General features: G+C 42.9%; 1 protein-coding gene across 1 annotated transcript in view; it reads left to right on the plus strand.

The window, feature by feature from the left end:
* Window positions 1–17,963, plus strand: part of MSRB3 (methionine sulfoxide reductase B3) — a 58,526-nt gene extending 40,563 nt beyond the window's left edge. The window contains exons 6-7 of the mRNA XM_032207436.1: window positions 13,087–13,184; window positions 17,589–17,963. Coding sequence (XP_032063327.1) covers window positions 13,087–13,184; window positions 17,589–17,753 — 263 coding nt within the window. The 3' untranslated portion in view covers window positions 17,754–17,963. The remainder of the gene's footprint in view (window positions 1–13,086; window positions 13,185–17,588) is intronic.
* The last annotated feature ends 2,599 nt before the right edge of the window (window positions 17,964–20,562 follow it).

Genomic DNA, 20,562 nt, shown 5'->3' on the forward strand with positions numbered 1-20,562 from the left:
CTTCTGCTTTGTTTTGGGCCCCACTGGCCCTAGCACAAGCTTATGCAACAATCATAATCCTGGGGAAGGCGTCCTGAGCATGGGTCTGAGATGCCCTGCGGGAATGAAGTGTCAAGGGGAGGAAACCTCTCCTTACTGATGGCCCCACACATGCTGCTGACCCCGTGTCCAGAAGATTTAAGAGTATTGCCATAACCGATAGTATCAAGATTCCTTTTTTAGGGGTACCATACAGCGAGTGGTTCAACTGATATCTCCCATCACTGCCTGTATTACATCTCTGGCATAAGCTAAGCGTGAGCAAACCAGCACAAGAGAGGAGCCATCAAGTGTGAGCTGTGCTCTGCACAAATGTGCGCAGCTTTCACATCAGCATCAATGCTGGTGGAGTTTTAGTGATGCCCTATTTTCACCTAATAATGGCAGTGCTTTTGTATACCCCTCTTGTTTTTTCTGTAGAGGCAGATTTGCTGCGCTACCCCTTTATACCCTGTTTTTCTTGCCTGCAAGAGGAAGATGTAGCTGCTGATACAGGCTTGTAAAAGGCTTGAGGGTAGCAGAGGGAATTAAACATTCTTCTTCCAGCTGCTGCTGTTCACAACACTTTTGACAGTTAAAATACATCACACATTCTCTTGTCTGTTTAATATAAACAATTAGTATTTTAAGTGGAGTCCAGAATCAACCCCAAATAGGAGGATCTAGACAGGCAGTTCAGATAGGAAACTAAGCAGTGTCCTAAATTTATGTAAAAGTAGTTTGCAGGCAGTTCAGCCTGTGTCTAACATACTGTCTACTGCAGCACATTAGGCCATGAAAGCTGACAGACCAGTGGTTTGTCTTGTTGGAAAGAAGATTTCATTTTTCACCTCAAAATTATTTTTTGCACATTATTGTGTCTGAAATTGTTAGTATGAAATATAAAATGAAGGAAAAAAATCAAAATTAAAGTATTTCAGTTCCAGTATAATGAATTAGTTTGTATAATGAAACATTTTAATTAACTCAAGATGAGTTTTGGAGGAAAACTTGTTTAAAGACTTTTTTTTTTTTTCTATTCTGGAATTAAGACACTCAAAAACAAACAAACAAACAAAAAACATTGAAATAAACAAAAATTTCTGGCTTCTCTGTAGGTTTACTTCCTTCAAGCTGATGTAAATCTGAAGTAGCAGAAGGGCTTTAATGCAACAATAATTTTGATTTAGAAGCACCATTGTGAGAATAGTAACCATCAGCATGGTTTTAAGAATTCTGATATGCTCAGTGCAAAGTGCAAATTGCTAATATTTATTTCCAAAATGAGTGTATTTGTAACAGAAAGGTTATAAATTGAAAAAGCTGTTCTCTGCTTAAAAACAGCTTCCAGGATGCCAGAAGATGCATAGGTAAAACTTTGGTTTTGAGTCTAGACTCTGCCTGGTTCCCTGACGGAGAGGAGGTAGCGTTCAGTTTAATATTACTTTACACAGCTGGTCCTGAAATTATCTGCACCTAAAGGCAAAGCTCTCATGGATGTGAGGATCTTTCTGGAAACTAGTGAGAATTTTTCCATGTAAACAGCTAAGTATATGCTCTGATACAAAACCAGACTTGATCTAGCGGTATCATTTAGGACTGAACCCTCTAGCCACCAGCATGGGTGAAATACCTGCTTGGAAGCATTTAGCCTCATTTCTGCTTGCCATGGAAGAAGCTGCATTTTGGGTTATAACCTTAATATCAGGGGCTTCTTTTTTCCCTGTATTCCTTTGCAATGATTAGTGGGCTTGATTGCACTGGGGCCGGTAGGGTCTACAATACTGCAAATAATGAATCAGAAATAAATGACTTCCCAGCTTTGCAAAAGGAAGACAGGCAATTTGTTTATTTTAAATTGAGACTTCATCTAAAACGAAATAGTCCCCTCAGACCCACTCGGCAGCTTCTGCAGCTGTCAGCTTGCTTTGCACCTTTAAAGAAAAAAAGGAGCAGGGCACAGGGAGTGAAAACGAAAACAGATTCAGGTTGTTCAATTTCCTGTTTGTTTAAATTTGTCCGTCACGACATGCAGATTCATCAAACTGCCTTCCCGGTGACTACTTCATTAGATTAGTTTTGTTAGGTATTCAGAGGGATTTTTATCTTCTGACTCATAAAATTCTTGTATTCCCCTAAGAATTTCCTGTGTCTGACTGGAATTTTATGTCTTTGTAGTTTTAGTTGGACTCCTTGAAGAAGTTGCTTTCTAAACGACTCTGCTTTTGAGGTCTCCAAATAGTGTCTGAGGAGCCAGCTCAGAGACTGATTCCTGCTTTTCAAGAAAACTGATCCATGCCAGCACTTTACCACATAAAATTTTAATCAGAGATTTTCTTAGCCTTTTTAAACTCTTCCTCTCCTGACAGTATTTCCCCTGGCTGCCCATGCCCTTTCCAGGTGTCCACTTAAGGATATTTTCGTCCAATTCTGAAAATGCACCCCAGTGGCTCAGTGTTAGAGTGTAGCTTGCAAGCCTGTCCCATCAGGTTTTCATCACTCACTTGCTATAAAGCAGAGAGCTAAGGTTACGAGTATATTGGACCATTTAGCAGTTGATGAGAAATGCCTTTGTATATCCCTTCCCTGTCTTTTTTTAGTCCTTTCTAAAGAGGGTGAAAGCCAGGTTAGGCTGGAATTCCAGAGCCCTGGTGTGTTCTTTTTTTGAAAGGTTCAGTGAGTTGAAGATGATGCTTTTTGACAAGTGAGTTCCAGAAATTTATAGAGTGATTGGAGCACACACTAGCCTGCTTACACAAGAGCTTCGTCCGTGTTTGTTTCCCTCTGTGAGTAAAATGATGGTGTTTAGCTGCCGTTTGTTATCAGAGCTCGGTGGCACTTCAAACAAGAGGGGCTGAGGTGGGAACCCACATGAGGTTTGACTGTGAGTTTAGATTTGTTTGGCAAGGTGAAAGATGCAAGGAATCCCCGCCACCTTGGGCTGTGGGTATAGCAGCACAGGACTGGAAATGGAAAAAAAGGAGCTCTTGCTCCTGTTGGAGCCTCTCCTGCCATGGTAATTCTTGGTATAATGCAGACCACAGAGGTCCAGGTGCCTGGTGAGCAGTGCAGTCCCATTGTTCATCTGCTGGTTGGCAGAGACTCGTAACAGGACAGTCATTGTGCAACAAGGCGGTGAGGGGCCTGGCCCCAAATTTTGAACAGTCAGTACCTCCAAATAATTATTCTGGCATTTCTTAGTAAATGCAGGGTCTGTGCTTCAGAGGGAAAAATCTGTTATGACAGGTTATTGTATTCTTTGCTCTGAGATCCCAAATAAGCAGTTAATGACTCTGTGTAAGATTATAAAGATTTGAAGAACAGGAAAGGGACAAACCCAGCGTCGTGCAGTCATCAGCTATATGCTGTATAGGAGCGTACCCAAATACGAGTAACAAGGAGGGGCGCCAGATGGCAAATGACACTGTTCCTGAAAGTTTGGTTTAAAAAGCAGAAAGAAAGAAAGAAAAAAAAAAAAAAAAAAAAAAAAAAAAAAGGAAAAGGTCAAGTTCTATTGTTCTATTTTTGCAGTCTTTCCCTCCCCACTCCTCTCCCAAGCTGTGGCGAGTGCCTGTAAGCTGAGCTGCCGGGCAAGTTTCCAACCAGGCTGCCGTGCCTGCGGGCCGAGTTTCGGCGCTCTGCTTACAGGGAGCATCAGCAGGTGGAGACAAGAACACGGCAATGAGCCGGCCCCTGCCGCCGCGGGCCCCGTCTCACCGCCAGGCGGACCCCGACGGGCCCCGACGGGCTCCCTCCAGCCTCCCTCCAGCCTCCATCCAGCCTCCATCCAGCCTCCCCGGAGCCTTCCCAGCGGGTCGAGGCCTCTTCCCGGCCCGAGGCCCCTTGTCCCGGCCCGAGACCCTCTGCGTAGGAGATGCCAAGAGCAGTTCCTCTGCTCCGCGCCCGGGGTCCGGAGTTGGTGGGATATTTTTGCGTGGTCCTGTCTGACCTTTGGCACAAGCCTTGCTGAGACAGATGGAAATAGGGGGAGCGGCAGGGACGTCTTCGCCGGCTGTTGCACATCATCTTTTTCCTCAAAAAAAAAAAATAAAATGATGGGCTGTGCGCGTTTCCTTTCTGCTCCTTCCTCTCTCCCTTTCCGGGATAACAGCGTATATCTCATTGCAGCTGAAACAAAGCTCTTGTCCTCTTTACTTTTGGACACATGAGGCTGGTCTTCCTTAGAGCTGATCCAGGTGTGGCTGAGGTTATTTTTTTGTGTGCCCTCTAGGAACAGGAGCTCCTTATTTCCCTCATATCAAGAGCATGTTGAGTCGGCACACGGGGCACAAATGTGTGTAGTGAAATAAGGCAGCCACTGACACCACAAATCAGCTGATGCTGATTTAACACGGATACTTTGAGATTTCTCTCATGCAAGGTTTTTCTGGGCAAAACTTAATTGCAAGCATACCATTTGACCTGAAAGGAACAAATGCTTATGGGCAAGCCTGTGTCATTTTTAAGCCTGACAAATGGTAACAGGGAGACTGTGGAACAGATTTGGATCAGCAGAGGCTCAATAGCCTGTAGACGATAACTCTTAGCTCCAGTGTTTTCACCTGGGAGATAGCCACTTGTGCTGTTTAAAGGGTCCAAGCATCAGATATGTCTGACAGCTGAGCTGTGTTATCAGACGTGCTGTGTCAGGCCAGTGGTCCTAACACATGCCATAAGATCTGGCCCCATATAACCTGGAGCTGTACTGGGCACCCCAAGCACGGGTACCCTGTGCTGGTCTGTGTGTGAGCTGTGGGTGGGTCTGAGCTGGTGCTTCTGCTCCACCTGAGTTGTGGGAGAGAGAAAGATGAGCCCAAGGAGGCAGAAATTTGGAGTGCCTCTCATTATTACAGAAGAGAGCATCCCAAAAGTGTCCAATGGCTGACGATGTATATTACAGGACAGCTAGCCTACTGCTGTGGGAGGCTAGCTACAAAATGGCGATGCCCAGGAGAAATTCTCCTGAGTGTTTTCCTTGAGATATTTGAATGCATCTACTCAAAGACTGCCTTCCCACTCCTCGCTTCTTGCCTCTGCCCAATCTCCTCCTGCACACTGGCCCATTTCCTTTTTGCTGATTCTCTCTAAATCTTCTCCTATTTCTTCTTTTGCTTGTTGCACCAGATTTCTTTTCCAAGCCAATTGTTCCTTTTTAGGTATATCTTTACTTAGAATAGTGTAAGAGAAAACAAGACCCTGAAGTGAGCTGGATGTTTATAAACTGATATTATTTGTTTGTAAAAACATGTAGTGAGTATAATTGACTTCCACTGTGATGGTTTGTGCTGTACCTAATTACAAGTGCTTTTAGCTTAGGTTGGAAATGACTTCCATATCTTGAGCGGTTTGTGTGCAGCGCATTTGTTTTACTTCATTTCTTTATTTGAGCCAAAAACATCGTAGAAGGTTAATCTGGAAGAAAAAAGAAGAAGATCAAGGATGCAGTCACGTAAGGAATAGCATGGAGAGACCTGTGCGGAGCTGGAGCAGCGTGAGAGTGCTGGTCAGTCCTCAGGTGGTTCCTCAGTGCAGGAACACTGGGTTTCCCACAGCAGAGTGTTAAAGAGAGCAGCTCCTCATGACATCTTTTTTAAAGCGGTTTGCCAGGCTGTTTCTTTCCTCAGACTGTCACCGGCCACATAGAATGGCTGTGAAATGTTTTCCTTTGAAATCTTTTTTGAAAGAAAATACAGGGTTTACCAGAAAGGGCATGCTTTGCTTTAGAAACCATAACAGAAAGCAAAACAGAAGGTGAACATTATAATCTGAAATATGAACTTTTCCATTTCAATAGTTTTGGTTTTCAGAAGTTTTCAAAGTACAGCTGAAGTTTTCCACAGAGAACTTAAAAGAAAAAGGGTGTGTGGGGGTGTGCATGCACATGTATATTGTTTTTGTCAGGCTTTTCTGTGAAGAAAAGTCTTTATTTTCTAGTCAACATTATTGCCTACCTCCTTTTGTTTGCAGAAGAGGTTGTTAAAAAGATTTAAACCTCCCTCCAAACCAACACTAACTCCAAACAATCTAACCCCACAAATCATTCCTTTTTCCTTCTTTTGGGATTTTCTCTGCTGCTTGTTGCTGTTGCATCCTTTCGCACAAGACCGTGCAGCATTCAAGTGTGTGTTGAACAGACCAAGCCCTAGGCAGAGGGCATGGTAAAAGTACCCTGGGTACTGGGTGCAAGGTGGCACTTGTAGCTGAGGAGTCTCTGCAGGGAGCAGCTCCTGTGCTCCTGAGGTGAAGGAAGGCTTTGTGGTCAGGTTCCTCGCGGCGTTTGGTGTGCCTGCAGCTCATGAGGAGATGTTCCTGCACTGGGACAAAACCCCTGTCCTGGAAATACATCTGTTTTAAGGACTACGTTGATAAGTTGTAATATTGGACAAAGAGGAGGGTTTTGTTCTCCACTGCATCATGGTGGCATCAGAAGGAGCCCTACCCCACTTTTTTTGTCCCATGACTAAATTCCCTTGCAGGAGATGCAGCGGTTTGTGGCTGCACTTCCACCCCGTGGTTGTTACTCAGCTTTGTGCGTCTTGAGCAGACCTTGCCATCTGCTAGCTGCCCCCATCTCGGCCCAAATCCTGACAAAAGATTTCCTTTATGGCCAAGAATATGCTGTCCTTCCTTAGTTATTTGTGACCAAGTTCCCTTACCAAGACATCTCATTCAATATCTAAAGTAAGCAGAAAAAAGGGGGCCTTTGTCTTTTTTGTTTGTTTGTTTGTTTTTAATCAGTGCAGTAACACTTCCCCTTGTTTCGGAACTTTACAACTGCAGTGAGAGTCTGTTTGTCCAGCTGTAATGAGAAGGGCGTTTGTCTGCTATAGCACTCACTGACATGGGCATGTTGCTCAGCAGAAGGAATAGAACTCCAAAAAGAAAACACAAGCTGCTTTTTTTTTTTGTTTGTTTGTTTTTTTGAGTTAAAAGCAATTTTCTGTCAGAATTCCATCTCTGTAGTTGTAGTTTTAATATATAACTGAGTCCTGGCTGTTCTTTACAAACTTTGTTTCCCAGACGTGCATAATAATGTGATAGGAAAATATTTCGACAGGTCTAAAACAAATTGTGGATGTTCATCACTAGAAACACCCCATGACAAATTTTTCAAATATGTACTTCATCTGCAACTGCTGCTTGTTTCAGTGCCGGATGCTGGTTATTACAGGGCTGCATTTACTGGGGCTTTTTTTCCCCTTTCTTTGTGAATATACGGCATTAGTATTCAGATTTTTGTCAAATCACTTCCACTGGAAGTTTTGCCATCTCCACTATTATTATAGTTTACTCATCCTGCATGAAAACTTCTGTTATTTCAGTGAATTCTGAAGATAACTCATAAGTATACAGATTGCAAGATACTCCTCAATACATACATTTGTTTTACCAATACTGGTTTTGCAAGGAAAATAAAAACATTTATTGGAAGTTGAATGTTTTGGACTGAGGTTACTAGGTCAACAGTAAATTCTGAAAAGTATTTGAGACATTTCTTACTGGCATTTTAAAATTATAGCTTAAGGTTACACCGCTTCACATGATTCTGTTTGGTTCCTTTGATGCTGAAGATCTACAACTGACTTATGTGTAAGATATATTTTTAAAAACATTAGCTGTGATTTAAAGTAACAAGAGACACTGTTCAGATGAGGGGAGAAAACCATCCTTTGGGAGGAAGTGAGTTAGGTTCAGTAGTTTTGTTGAACCTGAACCAAGAAAGAAACCATTAGTAACTCAATCTTTGTAAGAAGACTTGAGGAAGATCCCAGCTCCTGCCTACCTGTTGATTTTAACAGCAGCCCAGATGCTGGAGATGTCAAAAGTGTTTTAGAGGAAGTCTCTAAAACAGCCAGTTTGTATTTAGCAGTATTGTAAAGCACAGTGAAAGGACTAAGGAAGCAGTTATGGCAATAGCTGTATCGTGATACAGTTATTAATTGCTGAAGTGAACAGGCCCCATGCTTTCATTGCTCAAGAGACTTCAGGGTCACTCTCGTTCTGAAAAAATCAGATGTCAAAGGAAATTCTCAATGGTAAGTGTCAGATCTCTCTTAACAATCACTTTAAACAAATATAACCTTCTCCCACTAACGAAGAAATAAATCTGGATTGCATATGCTGTTTCACAGAATGTTGTTTTGATGCTCGGAGTGCCGTCGTGGATGAAAACAAACACCACCTTTATTTATGGTTTCCACTTTTTTCTTTCCCAAGTGAGAAACATAAAGAAACACAGACACACAAAACAAACAGATTATGATTATCTGATAAAAGCTGTTGCTAGGAATTCAACTGTTTTATAAAATTCCCTTTGCACAGTGTTCTGTTTACCTGTTGTGGTAGCCCCACTTTTCTATTAGAGACGGTGGGTTAGAGAGGCCCCATATCCTTATTTTTGTTTCCAAAATTAAGCTGCTTTTTGTCTTTGGCTGCTTTCCTACCTAGCTACCACTGCAGTGCTCCACATGTTCTGCTGAAAACCAGTACCATGTCATCTGTCTTAAGCCTAGATGGTGCTGGAAAGGACCAGTTGTTTTCTTTCCAGTGAATTACATATCTCATGTCCAGCCATTTGCTGGTGAACATGAATGTTTCCATGCCCGACTCTGTTTCTAGCTACAGTTGGACCTCCACTGAAAGTAGTGCTACCTGATGGTAAAATATTTGTAAGTAAGAATATTTGTTATGCATTCATCATCGTGGAGATATTAAAAAACTGCCCTGCATTTGCACAGGCATTGTACATAACAGGAATATGTCACTTTGGACTTCCACATTAAACTTGTATGTGAGAAGTTACAGCTGTGGATGCCTGTGTCTTTCAGATTCGGTTTCAATAAACCTGTGAGAAAGAAGAAAGTGAAGGCCCTTCAGCTTTACAGCAGTTTCAAAGCAGAAGCTTTATTACCTTTTTTAATCCTATATGCTTCATGTTTTTACACAGACATAGCTTTCTCAGTGAAGATAAATGATGAACCTCTACCTTAAAAAGCCTTTGGGTTTTCATTAATCCACATTAGGTTAAAAGGGAATCAGAATTCTAAAAATACAGCACATCAGAGAAACAAGGTATTTTTCAGGTCAAGGTCCTCTTTTCCATCTGGTGTCATTTGGTAGTTCTAACATCTTCCATCTCCCCCTACTTCTCCATCTGTAAATAACTCACTGAAGTAAATGCTTGGAATAATTACGGCAAAGAATGATAAAATGCAGGTTGAATTTAGTCTCTTTGGGTTCCAAAATGAAAAACATAACTACGGACATCACAGTTATTAAAAGACTCTGGAGGTCTCCAGTCAGCAGGTGTATGAAATGGGAATAATGTCAGAGCATTAGATGTTTGGGGATTGCAATTGTGCTGTTCAAAAAAAAAAAAGTCAAAAGGAATATTAGTTCACAAGAGGGGGAAAAATGGCCTAGCAGGGCTGATTTTCAAAAGCAGCCTGCCGTTTTGCTTCTGCAAATAATTATAGGCTCATATTTTAACAGTTAGATGTCTAACTGCTTGCATCCATTTATTAGGAAGTTGGAGGTCTAAGTACAACAAAATGTGTGTGAAATTGGAAGGATGATTGAGATACTTCTAAAATTGATCAATCATTCAACAGCTGGACTGTTCCAAATGTTTACAGGAACAAAACATCTTTCTTCTTTGCATGAGGTCAGCATTGTCCCAGGAAACAGTCCTGGAGTAGCCCATAGGATAAAGGTGCTTCAGAATTTCCTGTGTTAACATGGGTGAGATGACCTTCTCCTGCTGGGGCTTCATTTCTCTACCAGGAGTGCACAAAAGAGGCTGGATGGTAGGCACACCGCTTGCTGTATCTTTCTTACTCAGGCACTGCCCCACTTTCAGCATTTCGGTTGCAGAAGGAGATGCACGTGGTATGTATAATGCCCCACAGCACGAGATCCCTTCTGTTATTCCTGCAGGATGGAGTGGAAGAGATCTGTCAGTGATGTTCAGTTTCCACCATGGCTTTCACTTTGGTGCTTGACAGAAGAAAATGTCATTCCTTTGTTTTAGATCTAAGACAGGATACCTGCTTTTGATCTGAATAACTCTTCACCTGCATGTCTGTCTTATTAACAAAGCAGATATTGGCCCTTAGGACATAGTGGTCTGATTCCCATATAAAGGGTCACTAGAGTGAGCACAAACACAACAGGCTCTTATTTTGTATTGCTCCAACCTGTGGAGGATTGGGTCTAAGCACTAGCATTTTTAAGGGCCTTCTCCAGAGCTCAGTCTGTACAGCACCAGGGGTCACTCTTCCTTCCAGTAGGAGCAGAAGAGCTCCTAAATGGTCTTCTTCCTCCCGGTCCTAGTTCACCGTGGAAATATGCCCTGCCAGATAGCTTCAAAGGCAGGCCAAAGCATTAGAGCACAGCCAACAGCAATCTAAAATGCAGAATGGATCAGCCATTTTGCAGCCTTAGGGCAAGAAGGAACAGGCGCTCAGAAGGAAAGGAGTGGCTGAGCAGCAGCAGTGAGAGGCGAGAAAAGTAGCCAGGGGCTTGTAAAGTGGGGACACTGCTGGGTCATCCACCACTTAGGAAGAAAGAAAGATTGTATGAAGAACCCACAGGGGTCTAGTTGGTTTTCCAACATCACTGGGAGTTGCCTAATGTGCAGGCAAGCAGGCTGCTTCTACAGCTTGTTCCTGGCAGCTCTTAAAGCAGAGAAAAGGGCCAGAGAAGGCTTAGCAAACTATCAAATGGGTTTTCCACTTTAGCTCTGAAGAGGGGAAATGAGACAGCAGAGGGGGATTGGTTTTCCTGATGATTCTGGCTCATCAGCACAAGGAGCAGTTCACTTGTCACCCCTTCAGGGCTGACTGGTGGTGTCCTTCACAGTGCCCTTCAGGAGCTTCTCTGTTTCATGTTTGATCGGGTTTCACTCAACCCTCATGGAGTTGTTGTTTGGGCACAGCAATGCTGGGGCCTGGTCCGTGATGGTACTCCAGAGGAGATGGCATAGCTGAGAGCTAGAAGTTTGCCCTGTGGAGGCACAGCTTGTTTCCTAGCCGCTGTCTTGGGGAACATGTGGCAATGGAGGAGCCTCTGAAACATGTGCATGTGTAGAAGGAAGCTGAAGTCACTCCGGTTGGGTACAAAGGCTGCTTTAGGAGGAGCTTGACTGTTTATATAGGTTTCAGATGACTTCACTTTTTAAAAGCGCATGGAATGCATCCAAAGCAAATAATTATTTTTTTTTTTCTGTGTTGAATGGGAAGACCAAAAGGAAAAGTCTGGAGAAAGGAGGATAGATGGTCTTTCTTTAATGTCAAAGCTGACATAAACACATCTCCTCCAAACCCTTCTCACAAGATAATTTTCTCAACAAGACACAGATTGCTTCAATCTCTGTGCAGCAGCCTTTGAAGCTTCCCCCTTATTGCTATTATGAAGGAAGGAGGGTTGCCTCCAAGAATTGCTGCAGCACTGCAGTGTTCCTCCTCCAAACGCTTTCACACGGTGAGATAGCTGGTTGCTCCAAGCAGGTCCCTCTTTGGAAATCCTCTGCCGTCACACAAACTGAGAAGTAGATATGCCTGGTTAGCAAGATATTTAAATTGCAATAACTAAAGTGCTTCATCAAAAATGTCCGACCAGCTCTTTGTAAGGCCTCGATTTTCATTAGACCGAGGCCCAGCTGAGATGATGAATGATGTTGGAGATGTGCCACCAATTAGGAGACATCAATTTTTCTGTCAACGGGATAACCTCTTCTGCAAAACTTGTCATATGTTTATTCCTTTTCTGTTTGTGAAGGTATTTGTTTGGCAGCGATATTTTGCACGAGGGGAAGAACTTATAATATTGTTTTTTTTGGTTGTCATTTCTGCACTGTTTTGAGTTCCTGTCTTGTGGGATATTTTCCCCATTCAGACCTCTTCCACTTCAATCCATCTGCTGTCTCTTACATTTGCAGTATTTTGGGGGAAGGAAATGACTCTGCTTCTGCAGTGAGTTTTGGAGGGGGAAACACTTGTGATGCCAGCAGGTTCCTTGGAAGCATAGGACTTGGGACCTGCCATGCCTTCAGGTTGCAGGCTTAGGAATGCTGCTATTTGTGTGCAGAGGTTTCCAAAATGGAGAAAAATGCACTTCTGAGCACCTCTTAAACGTTTATGTCTGCTATGCTTGCATCCTAATAAGTGTTCTTTGCCATTTAATGGCTTACGATACAAATGAAGACATATGCTATTTTTTATTCCAGTTTACACACTTTCCTTACCCGCATTCAGAAAACTTGATGGCTTCCACACCTCCTTTTACTGAATAGGAACTTTTACTCCTGTTACTTATGGAAAGCTGTGTACATCCTTTACTCATCTGCATGCAGTGATTCACAGCTGCTGCTGTGTTTGTTATAGCTTATTGCAAGTCATTTTATGAAATCATCTGTAGCGAATGCTTAGCAGATATTAGGGGAACAAACAAGGAAGTTCTCTCTGCGTGGGCATGTGTGTAATACACAGAGAGCAAGAGTTATCTGTGCATGTTGCAATATTTGGCAGGAGACTGGCCGAGAGGGACAGATATCTGGTGGGATTTTGGATGGGCACTGGTAGATGTTGACACGACCTGAAGGCCTATCAGGTTCTCATGTGGGAACCCAGCTTCAGGAAACAGAGCCTATGATGAGAGTTTTTTTTGAGGGGTGGCTGAAAAGTTCCAGCTGTGTAATGGGTATCTACTGGGGTAGCTGCTTTGTGCTGGTGTTGTGGTGAGGGGGATACGTGGCAAGAAAGAGTTGAAGAGCAGAAGGTGATAGGTGGCCATTGCTGGCTGAGAGGTGGCAGAGGTGTGCAGGAGTCTCTGTTGAGATGGAAGATGGGCAGCTGCTGGCAGCTCAGTAAAGGACTTTGTATTTGGGGGAAAATGTTCCAACATACCTACATGATTTATGATCCAAAATGTCCATTTCAGTTATTTCTGACTCTGGAGCTCTGGAGCGAAATAAACATTTTTCAAAGTGTGTTTCTGTCTCTGCTTTTTACAGTGCCATCTCCCACAAAGACACCCTCTTTTCTTACTTATCTTGTTCCTCTTTTCCAGGTTGGCCTTCCTTCTATGATGTGATCAGCCCCGATGCAATTACTCTCACTGATGATTTCTCCTATGGGATGCATCGGATTGAAATATCCTGCAGTCAGGTTAGTTTATAGCACACAAAGACTGTTCTGATGGCAAAGGCTGCAAAAATCATTACAGAGCGCTGTACTTCCCTCAGATTTGCAAACCTTTCAGTTCCATTAAATAGCAATCATTGTAAGAGAGCACAATGGGTCCTAGGTATAACAGCTGGGTGGAACGAGCCAAAGGCACAAAGGGCTCGTTGGAATGCGCGTCCTTGTCTCGGGTGAGATTTAACAGAGCAGATGTAAATGGCCGGGCTCAGCGCTGAGTCTACAGAAATTGTCTTCCTGAAGAGGGTCCCTTCAAAGGAACTCCTGCGCCTGGCTGACCGGCTGCACATGTGAGCAGCTGAGATGGGAGCTGGAAGCAGCAGAGCGCCTGCCTGTGTGCCGATTCCATCACTGTGCATTACCACGCAGCGGTGCTAACTCATTCCCAGCGCTCATTCCCAGCTCAGTCTTCACAGCTGCCTCAAACAATCCTGTCTGCCGTACTAATGAAGTCAGTAGTCATTCAAATCACGCCCAAATTTTCCGTTATCTGTCTCATTCTACTTGCTCCCACACTTTGTGCTGCCTTCCTCTCCACAAAGGGTATGGCGTGGTCATTACCTGGCAGAGGGAGAAGCTGCTGCTCTGGCATTCGGCAGATGTACCCAGCGGCTTGCAGCCCTCTAGCTCCACATGCTCACATTCCTCTGAGAGAAGCAGTAGCTTCAGCTGGGCCGTGAGAATCTGCTCTTCTCTTCCCAGACAGTGGTGGGATAACTGATTTTGGCACTGATGCTATGCATCTTACTTGCCAATCAGTCCTCGTATATAAATGCTTAGAGTGAGTCAAGAAGCTTCCTGAAAAGAAGCAGCAGCATCTTTATGGAGAATCCACTAACTGCAGTCTAGGCAGAAGGTCTGGCCAGTACAGCATATCTGCTAATGTCTTGTGTACTACATCGTTCTGTAGTTTTTACATTTATGATATTCTTGAAGAGAATGAAGATCCATTTAACAATTTTTTGGAACATCAATTTCCCTAAATTCCCACGGGCTGGGAACCTCTTGCTTCACCAGTAATTACTGGAATAACACAAAATGTAACCCACTTCCTTCACCCTTGCTTAGCAGGGCTGAACAGTGCTGAAACAAGTGTGCTACCAACCTGCTGAGCCTGTATCTGCTGATGCCCTCCAAGAGACGGTCACAGCTCCTCGGCTCACCAGAGTGAACCCAAGGCAGCCTGTGGTCAGGACAAGGAATTTGGGAGTGCCATTTACCTGTTGCCAAACAAAATAGCACTAGCAGACCTGAGACCCGTAGTATTAGCAGCAGGCACATACAGACACCATAAACTTGGAGCAAAACCAAAAACTGAATTTACAGCATTAAGAAAAGAATACAACCAAAGTTGCTATATAATCCATTGGCAACTTCCGAGCAGTTACGCTGGCTTCCTGGTGCAATAACCCCACAGATGATCGAGTCACACAGGAAAATAGCTCGAGGAGTGGTGAACATCTTTGCAGCCACCGCTCAGCATGGTTAATACCACCACATTGTGTATCCATAACAAAACCATTTCCTCCTTTCCTCGGAGCCCTAGGAATGTGAATTGCACAATCAAAACTCGCAATTTTACTGCAGCTTGGAAATGCACGGGGATTGATATGGCAGGCCTTAGTAAAACTGGAGGGAAGTACCCTCTCCCGCACCCAAAGCCGTATTAATCTTTTGCAGATGAAAAAGTAGCTGCCTTTTCTTTAAAAGTTCTCCCACCTGTCTGGGAGAGTAAAAAAACTCTCTTTTAATCTTCTGCATTATAGAAAATAAACAATGGGGGAAAACTGCCATAATATAAAGAAAAGACATCTATGGGCTTATCCTAGAAATTGCTTTTACATGTTTTTGGAAACACATTACCCGGGATGTATTTAAAAGGTAAAATGGTTAGTGGCAGGTGGAAGTTAATTGCTAATGCATTTGAGGAATAATGTAAAAATGGTTGCATCTCTCTCCCTTTTTTTCTCTTTCCTGCTCAAGAATTCCTTCCCCTGAGGTCTCCCTAAGTATTATTTATACCTGTAAAAGCCAATAAAACTCTGTAGTTGGAGAAGTATTGCTTGCACACCGATAGCTCTGAATAGGTTGCAGCAACTGTCTGCAAGCTAATTTCTGCAGCTCCCTGCAGCCTATTAGAACCAGGAGGCTTGAGATCCAAGCATACTGACAGTTAGCAGTGATCCCCCTTTTCCTGCTCCTAAACACATATTTCAGATGCTTTACTCTAACCATTTAACCATCCCAGTGCATTCTGCCCAAGATATTCATATATAAGGCTGTGACACATGATTGTTTCTTTTGGGGAGGCTTTACAGACATGTATGTACGTCCTAGAAAAATGGTCAGCACCTACTCTGTGTGGGGAGGACGGTAAAAATCAATTCATCCTTTGTACTCTCAGCCGAGAACCAGTGTTCTTATGGTGTGATACAGAGGGCTGAATTACGTTCCTTTTCAGGGCAGATGAGTTATAGAGTCCTCTACAGGGAGAATCGCCACATAAATTTTTGGTGAGGGGTAATCTCAAAAGGTAACAAATTTTGCAGTAATCCAATCCTGGTGTGATCCTGCCATCACAAGAAGGTGTAATGAGACTACCTCAAGTTCTAGCACAGCTTTTCAAGTTTTGTGAGGAAAGCCTTTTTGATAGATTGTCTTCGTAGTCTATATGTTTGTGAGCATATTACTCCTGCAGACTGTTTCTCTCTACGGTTTCTCTTGTTCTGTTTCTGTCCAATGGAGAGGGAATGATTTATCTTTGGGTAAATGTTAATCTGGAAAAGATCTGTTTAACACTTCTGGCCAGGAGGTTTTGAAGCATTCTTAGTTGAGATGATTTAATTAGGATGCTGAGCATTTAGAAAAATGTTCTCTCTGGGACACTAAGTTTCTTCAGATTTTTTTTTCAAGGTATGGAAAAACTTTAATCAGGTGAAGTGCCCCATTGTGAGAAACTCCACTCTGAGAAATGCCTCAGGTTTTCTGCCAAAACTGCCCAAAAAAGGGCCTCCAGTATAAAGGAAAATGAAATAAGAGGTGGCGTATGGAGGAAAGGGTTGTAAAACAGTGATCTTTCAAGAACAACAGGCTTTGTCTTCTGCACTTCCCATGCAACTTTCCTTTGCCTTTTCCCATTTGCCTTGTTTTGTCTTCCTTCCTTGCAAAGCCGAGCAGCTGCTTCTTAACCCAGAGTCATCTGTGCCCTTTCCCATTGCCCTGGGGAGCTCGTCCTGCTGATGCCACGGTCTAGAAGTGTTCCCCAGTGTGCTTCTGGGGTCCTGGCTGGCTGCCCATGCTGTGCCATCAGCTCGTCTCCGGGAGCTGGGAGCCTGCCCTGGGACATGGCTCTGGCAGCTTTAGCTGCCATTAAGCCCAAAGAGCTCCTGTCCCTCCCTGCTGGCATGAGAGCCTCCCATAGACTTTGAATCTGTTGAGAGAGCATAGTCCGAAGCCAAGACCTTACCTGCCTCTGCAGACATCCCTCTTGCTGCCTTGATGAATTAAAAGCAGGAACAGCAGGAGAACATTAACTGCACATTAACTGCAGGGTAGAGAGTTGCCGTCACTAACTCATTCACCGTTCAGAGCAATCAGTATTGCCTCTATGTATTTGGGATGCTATGAATTAATTAAACGTTAAGAATAATTCGCAGTCCTTAATTTTTGCTGTCTGACTGCGAGCCCACTAACAGTGCTGTGATCTTGGTTACACCATGCCAGCTCTCACTGAGATCAGCTATTGACTTGAAAGGCCGAGGCTCTTTAGGAAAGCAGCATGACTTTCCTGTTCAAGATAAATATTTCTCCAGCGCAAGGTTTTATTTTTTTATTTCTCACGGCAGGCTGTAAAAATGAACTTGAGGAATTCAAGTGACTAATTATAAGAAGCTCTTATTATCCTGATGTGTTGTCAGCCATAATGTGCAGTGAGAGTAATCCTCATTTCTGCATAAGGACCAACTGGACCAGGTTCTTCAAAGTGTTGTACTCTTCTGCAAAGCAGAGGACTGTGCCTTTCTCTCAGGCAGGAGCAGCAGTGTTTGCTCAGCTACGTGTCCCTGTCCCCTACACGCTGCAGAAAGTAGCGTGGGGTGAGCGTTGGGCTCACCCAGCTGAACATGTGCAGTGACACGACGTGAAACATGCAGGAAATTTGGGCTCTAAGTCTTAGGCGCCGGTGATATCTCAGAAGATCATCTTCCCAGATCAGTCTCGTCACTAAATGTGGGTTGTGCATCCCACCCAAAAGGGTGATGTAGGCATCGAAATGTGCTTTCCTGGAAGCAGCTGCTCGGCATTGCTTAATGCTGCTGTGACGCCACTGAGCTGTGCAGAAACCCAGTGATCCTCTATTGTGTTTTGTTCCAGTGCGGGGCTCACCTGGGGCACATTTTTGATGATGGACCTCGTCCAACTGGCAAACGGTACTGCACAAACTCCGCTTCCTTATCCTTCAAACCAGCAGAGAAGAGCAACGCCGGGGAAGGCAGCAGTAGCACCAGTCCTGCCCCAACAGGCAAAGCTGAGCTGTAGGACAGCGCCCCCACGAAAAGCTGCTCTGATCCCACACAACTTACAAGGAATGTTTGCTAAGTTGCCTGCTACCTTATATCCTAAGAATGTGTAAACGTATGAAGGAAGAATTTTGCACCATCCTTTTTCTTCCTCTCCTTTCTGGAACTGAGGCCTTGCCTGCCAGTGCATTTTACTATATTATTGGGTTGAAAAACATGTTGACTGACTCCACAGGTTTTCTTTTTTCTTTCTTTTCTTTCTTTTTTATTTTTTTTTTAACAGATTGCTTTAAGGTACCCTTAACTCAAGAGGCTTTGGCACTATGAGTTACTAGTTTCTCCTTAGTGCTGCATTGCTCTAGGTTTGAACAGTAATCCTTGTGTGGGAGACGGGAATTGTGTTTATCTCCAGCTTATAGGAAACTTCTGGGCATAAGAAATCCTGAATTCCCAGCACATCTACGCTTTGTTCTGACTTGTGAGGCATGCAGCCTTTGGTCATATGTATTCAGCCATCTCCCAGTATCAGCCGCACCCTGCAAAAACTTGTATTTATGGCTGTTCCTTCCCAACTAGAAGAGATGGATCAGATGTAAAGCCCATCCTTTGGCTAATTCCCTGCCAACATTTCAAGGGTGTGGTTGAAAGGGTGTAAACATTGTCTCAGCATCTATTTTTTCCCCTTTGTTTGGTATTTAAATCAAGGTTTTAACTAGTAAGGCTCACTTATGCAGGCTACTAATGAGACTTTGTCTTCTTCTGAGGCCTGAAATCTGAATGAAAGCTGAAATCTGCAGGGGGCCATTATATGGGCAAGTGCAGAGATAAACTGGAGAACTGAAGAAGATGCAGAATGACACTGGGCTCTTTATCCCGTCAAGGTTTCAGAAACAGGACAGTTTCTGCTAAAAGGGAGTTTAAGAGTGCAGCAGAAAGAGGGAGACCCTCTGGAAACACAGAGTTTTAAGGTGTAGTTGGCCTGGATGTGTGCTGCCTACAAGGGCACAGCCTTCATTTTGGGCAACTGCGACGTAGGACATGAGTGAGGGGGTTGGTTTAAGGAAAAAAAATTTGAAAAAAGCCTGCAACAATTATCATGTAGTGAAATTTGCTGTCCCATAAGATGCTTTTCACAGCTGCTTTTAGATTTTGTTGGATAAGTTTGCCTTGAATTGTGCATAATGCTGTTCTTTAAGCTGTTAAGACACAGTATTTGCTGACACCGCTTTGCCTTTAAGTATTGCAAGACTTAATGAATATAGTAGTTACTTTTATTAGCAAACTGCATAACTAACATGTTCGAATCTAATTTTATTTCCAGGAGGTGCAAAACAACCACAGAGTTTTATGGAAGCAGGATTGAGGTTTTTATGTCGGTGATAATAAACACATTACCTAAAGTACAAACATCCTTCGATTAAAATATAGCAACTGTAAAAGCATGCAGAATGGCCAGTCGCCTTTTTTTTTGATGACATAAGAACTGCATGAAAAAAAAAGCATACAGTACCTTAACATAGAATAGATGCAAATAATTAAAGATGATAAATATTCAGGGCTGAAGCACTTGGGCTCTGTGGTGGTGAGCACCTACTCACGTGAGTATTCCCCCGGGTGTCACGCAAGGAATTGCTCATCAGCAGGAGGAGAGGCTGATGCCGACTGACCTTGGCTGCTTCAAGGCAGTTGCATTTCTCCTGGTCCCACTGCTTTTTAGCAATTTCTTGTAGAGGGAGTGCTCTTATCCCTCGCTTTTATTTAAAGTAAAGTAAAGTAGATTTTCTCTACCACATTTTCTGACATAAACGTAAAAAAGGCAGCATCTATAAAAATGTGGTACATAAATGTGGTTTAATTCCAGATTGCTGTTGGATTTAAGTGTTATCAAATTTCAGTATATTTCTGCCTTATGTTAAAGAAATATATTACTTAAACTTCAGTATGCAGTAATGTGTGCTGTCCTACAGGAGATTTATTTTTGCAGGATATGGAGTGCAATGAAATGAGTCAATATGGTGAGGTGTATGTGATCTCTGGGAGTTAGACCATTTAACATAGGAAATGCATTGTTCTCTCTTGTGCGCAAACTATAGCATAGCACAGGTCAAGGTAAGACAGATTTCCTTTTATTGCTTTTCGAAGACGCTAGTAAGGGCTGGTATTGAACCCTCCAAATTTCGTTCAGTCTGGTTATGATCATGACAGAGGAAACTTGGGAGCTTTTTCTGTATCTTTACATTTTGCACTGTCTAGATGCTTATGAAAACTGAATGCAAATTCTGTAGAAATAGGAAACTATATTTTATAATATCTCTATTGTTACTCAGATGTTTAAATAGGATACCTTAAAACATCATGTCACATGTTATTTATATATACTATATATATAAAAAATTGCACATGTTTTTTATATATATATACGTACACGCATATATATCTATCCAAGTATAATTTTAGCCTTCAATACCTTTTTAATAACTGAAACCTTTCCTTAAAAGAGTTCAATACTTTTAAGAAATCAAATATACATTTTTCAAATCAAATTTGTTTCATATATTTGTTGTACACAAATAGAAAATAAATTTCTTTATAAATAATTCCATTCTCCTTTCTCATTTATTTGTTTTTGTTTGTTTGCTTGTTTGTGGGCTGCTTTTTTTTTTTTTTTTTTTTCCATCAGGTTTATGTGCCCATAGCTGCAGCATAGGAGCTGCTTTCTCTTGCTTTCCCTTAACTGCAAATATTGGATAGCAGCCCTTTATCTCAGGCAGCTTTCTGGTAGGGACACAGAACCACAGGGTACCAGGTTGCCTCGCATTTACCAGCCT

The sequence above is a fragment of the Aythya fuligula genome, chromosome 1, assembly GCF_009819795.1.
Source record: "Aythya fuligula isolate bAytFul2 chromosome 1, bAytFul2.pri, whole genome shotgun sequence".
NCBI lineage: Eukaryota > Metazoa > Chordata > Aves > Anseriformes > Anatidae > Aythya > Aythya fuligula.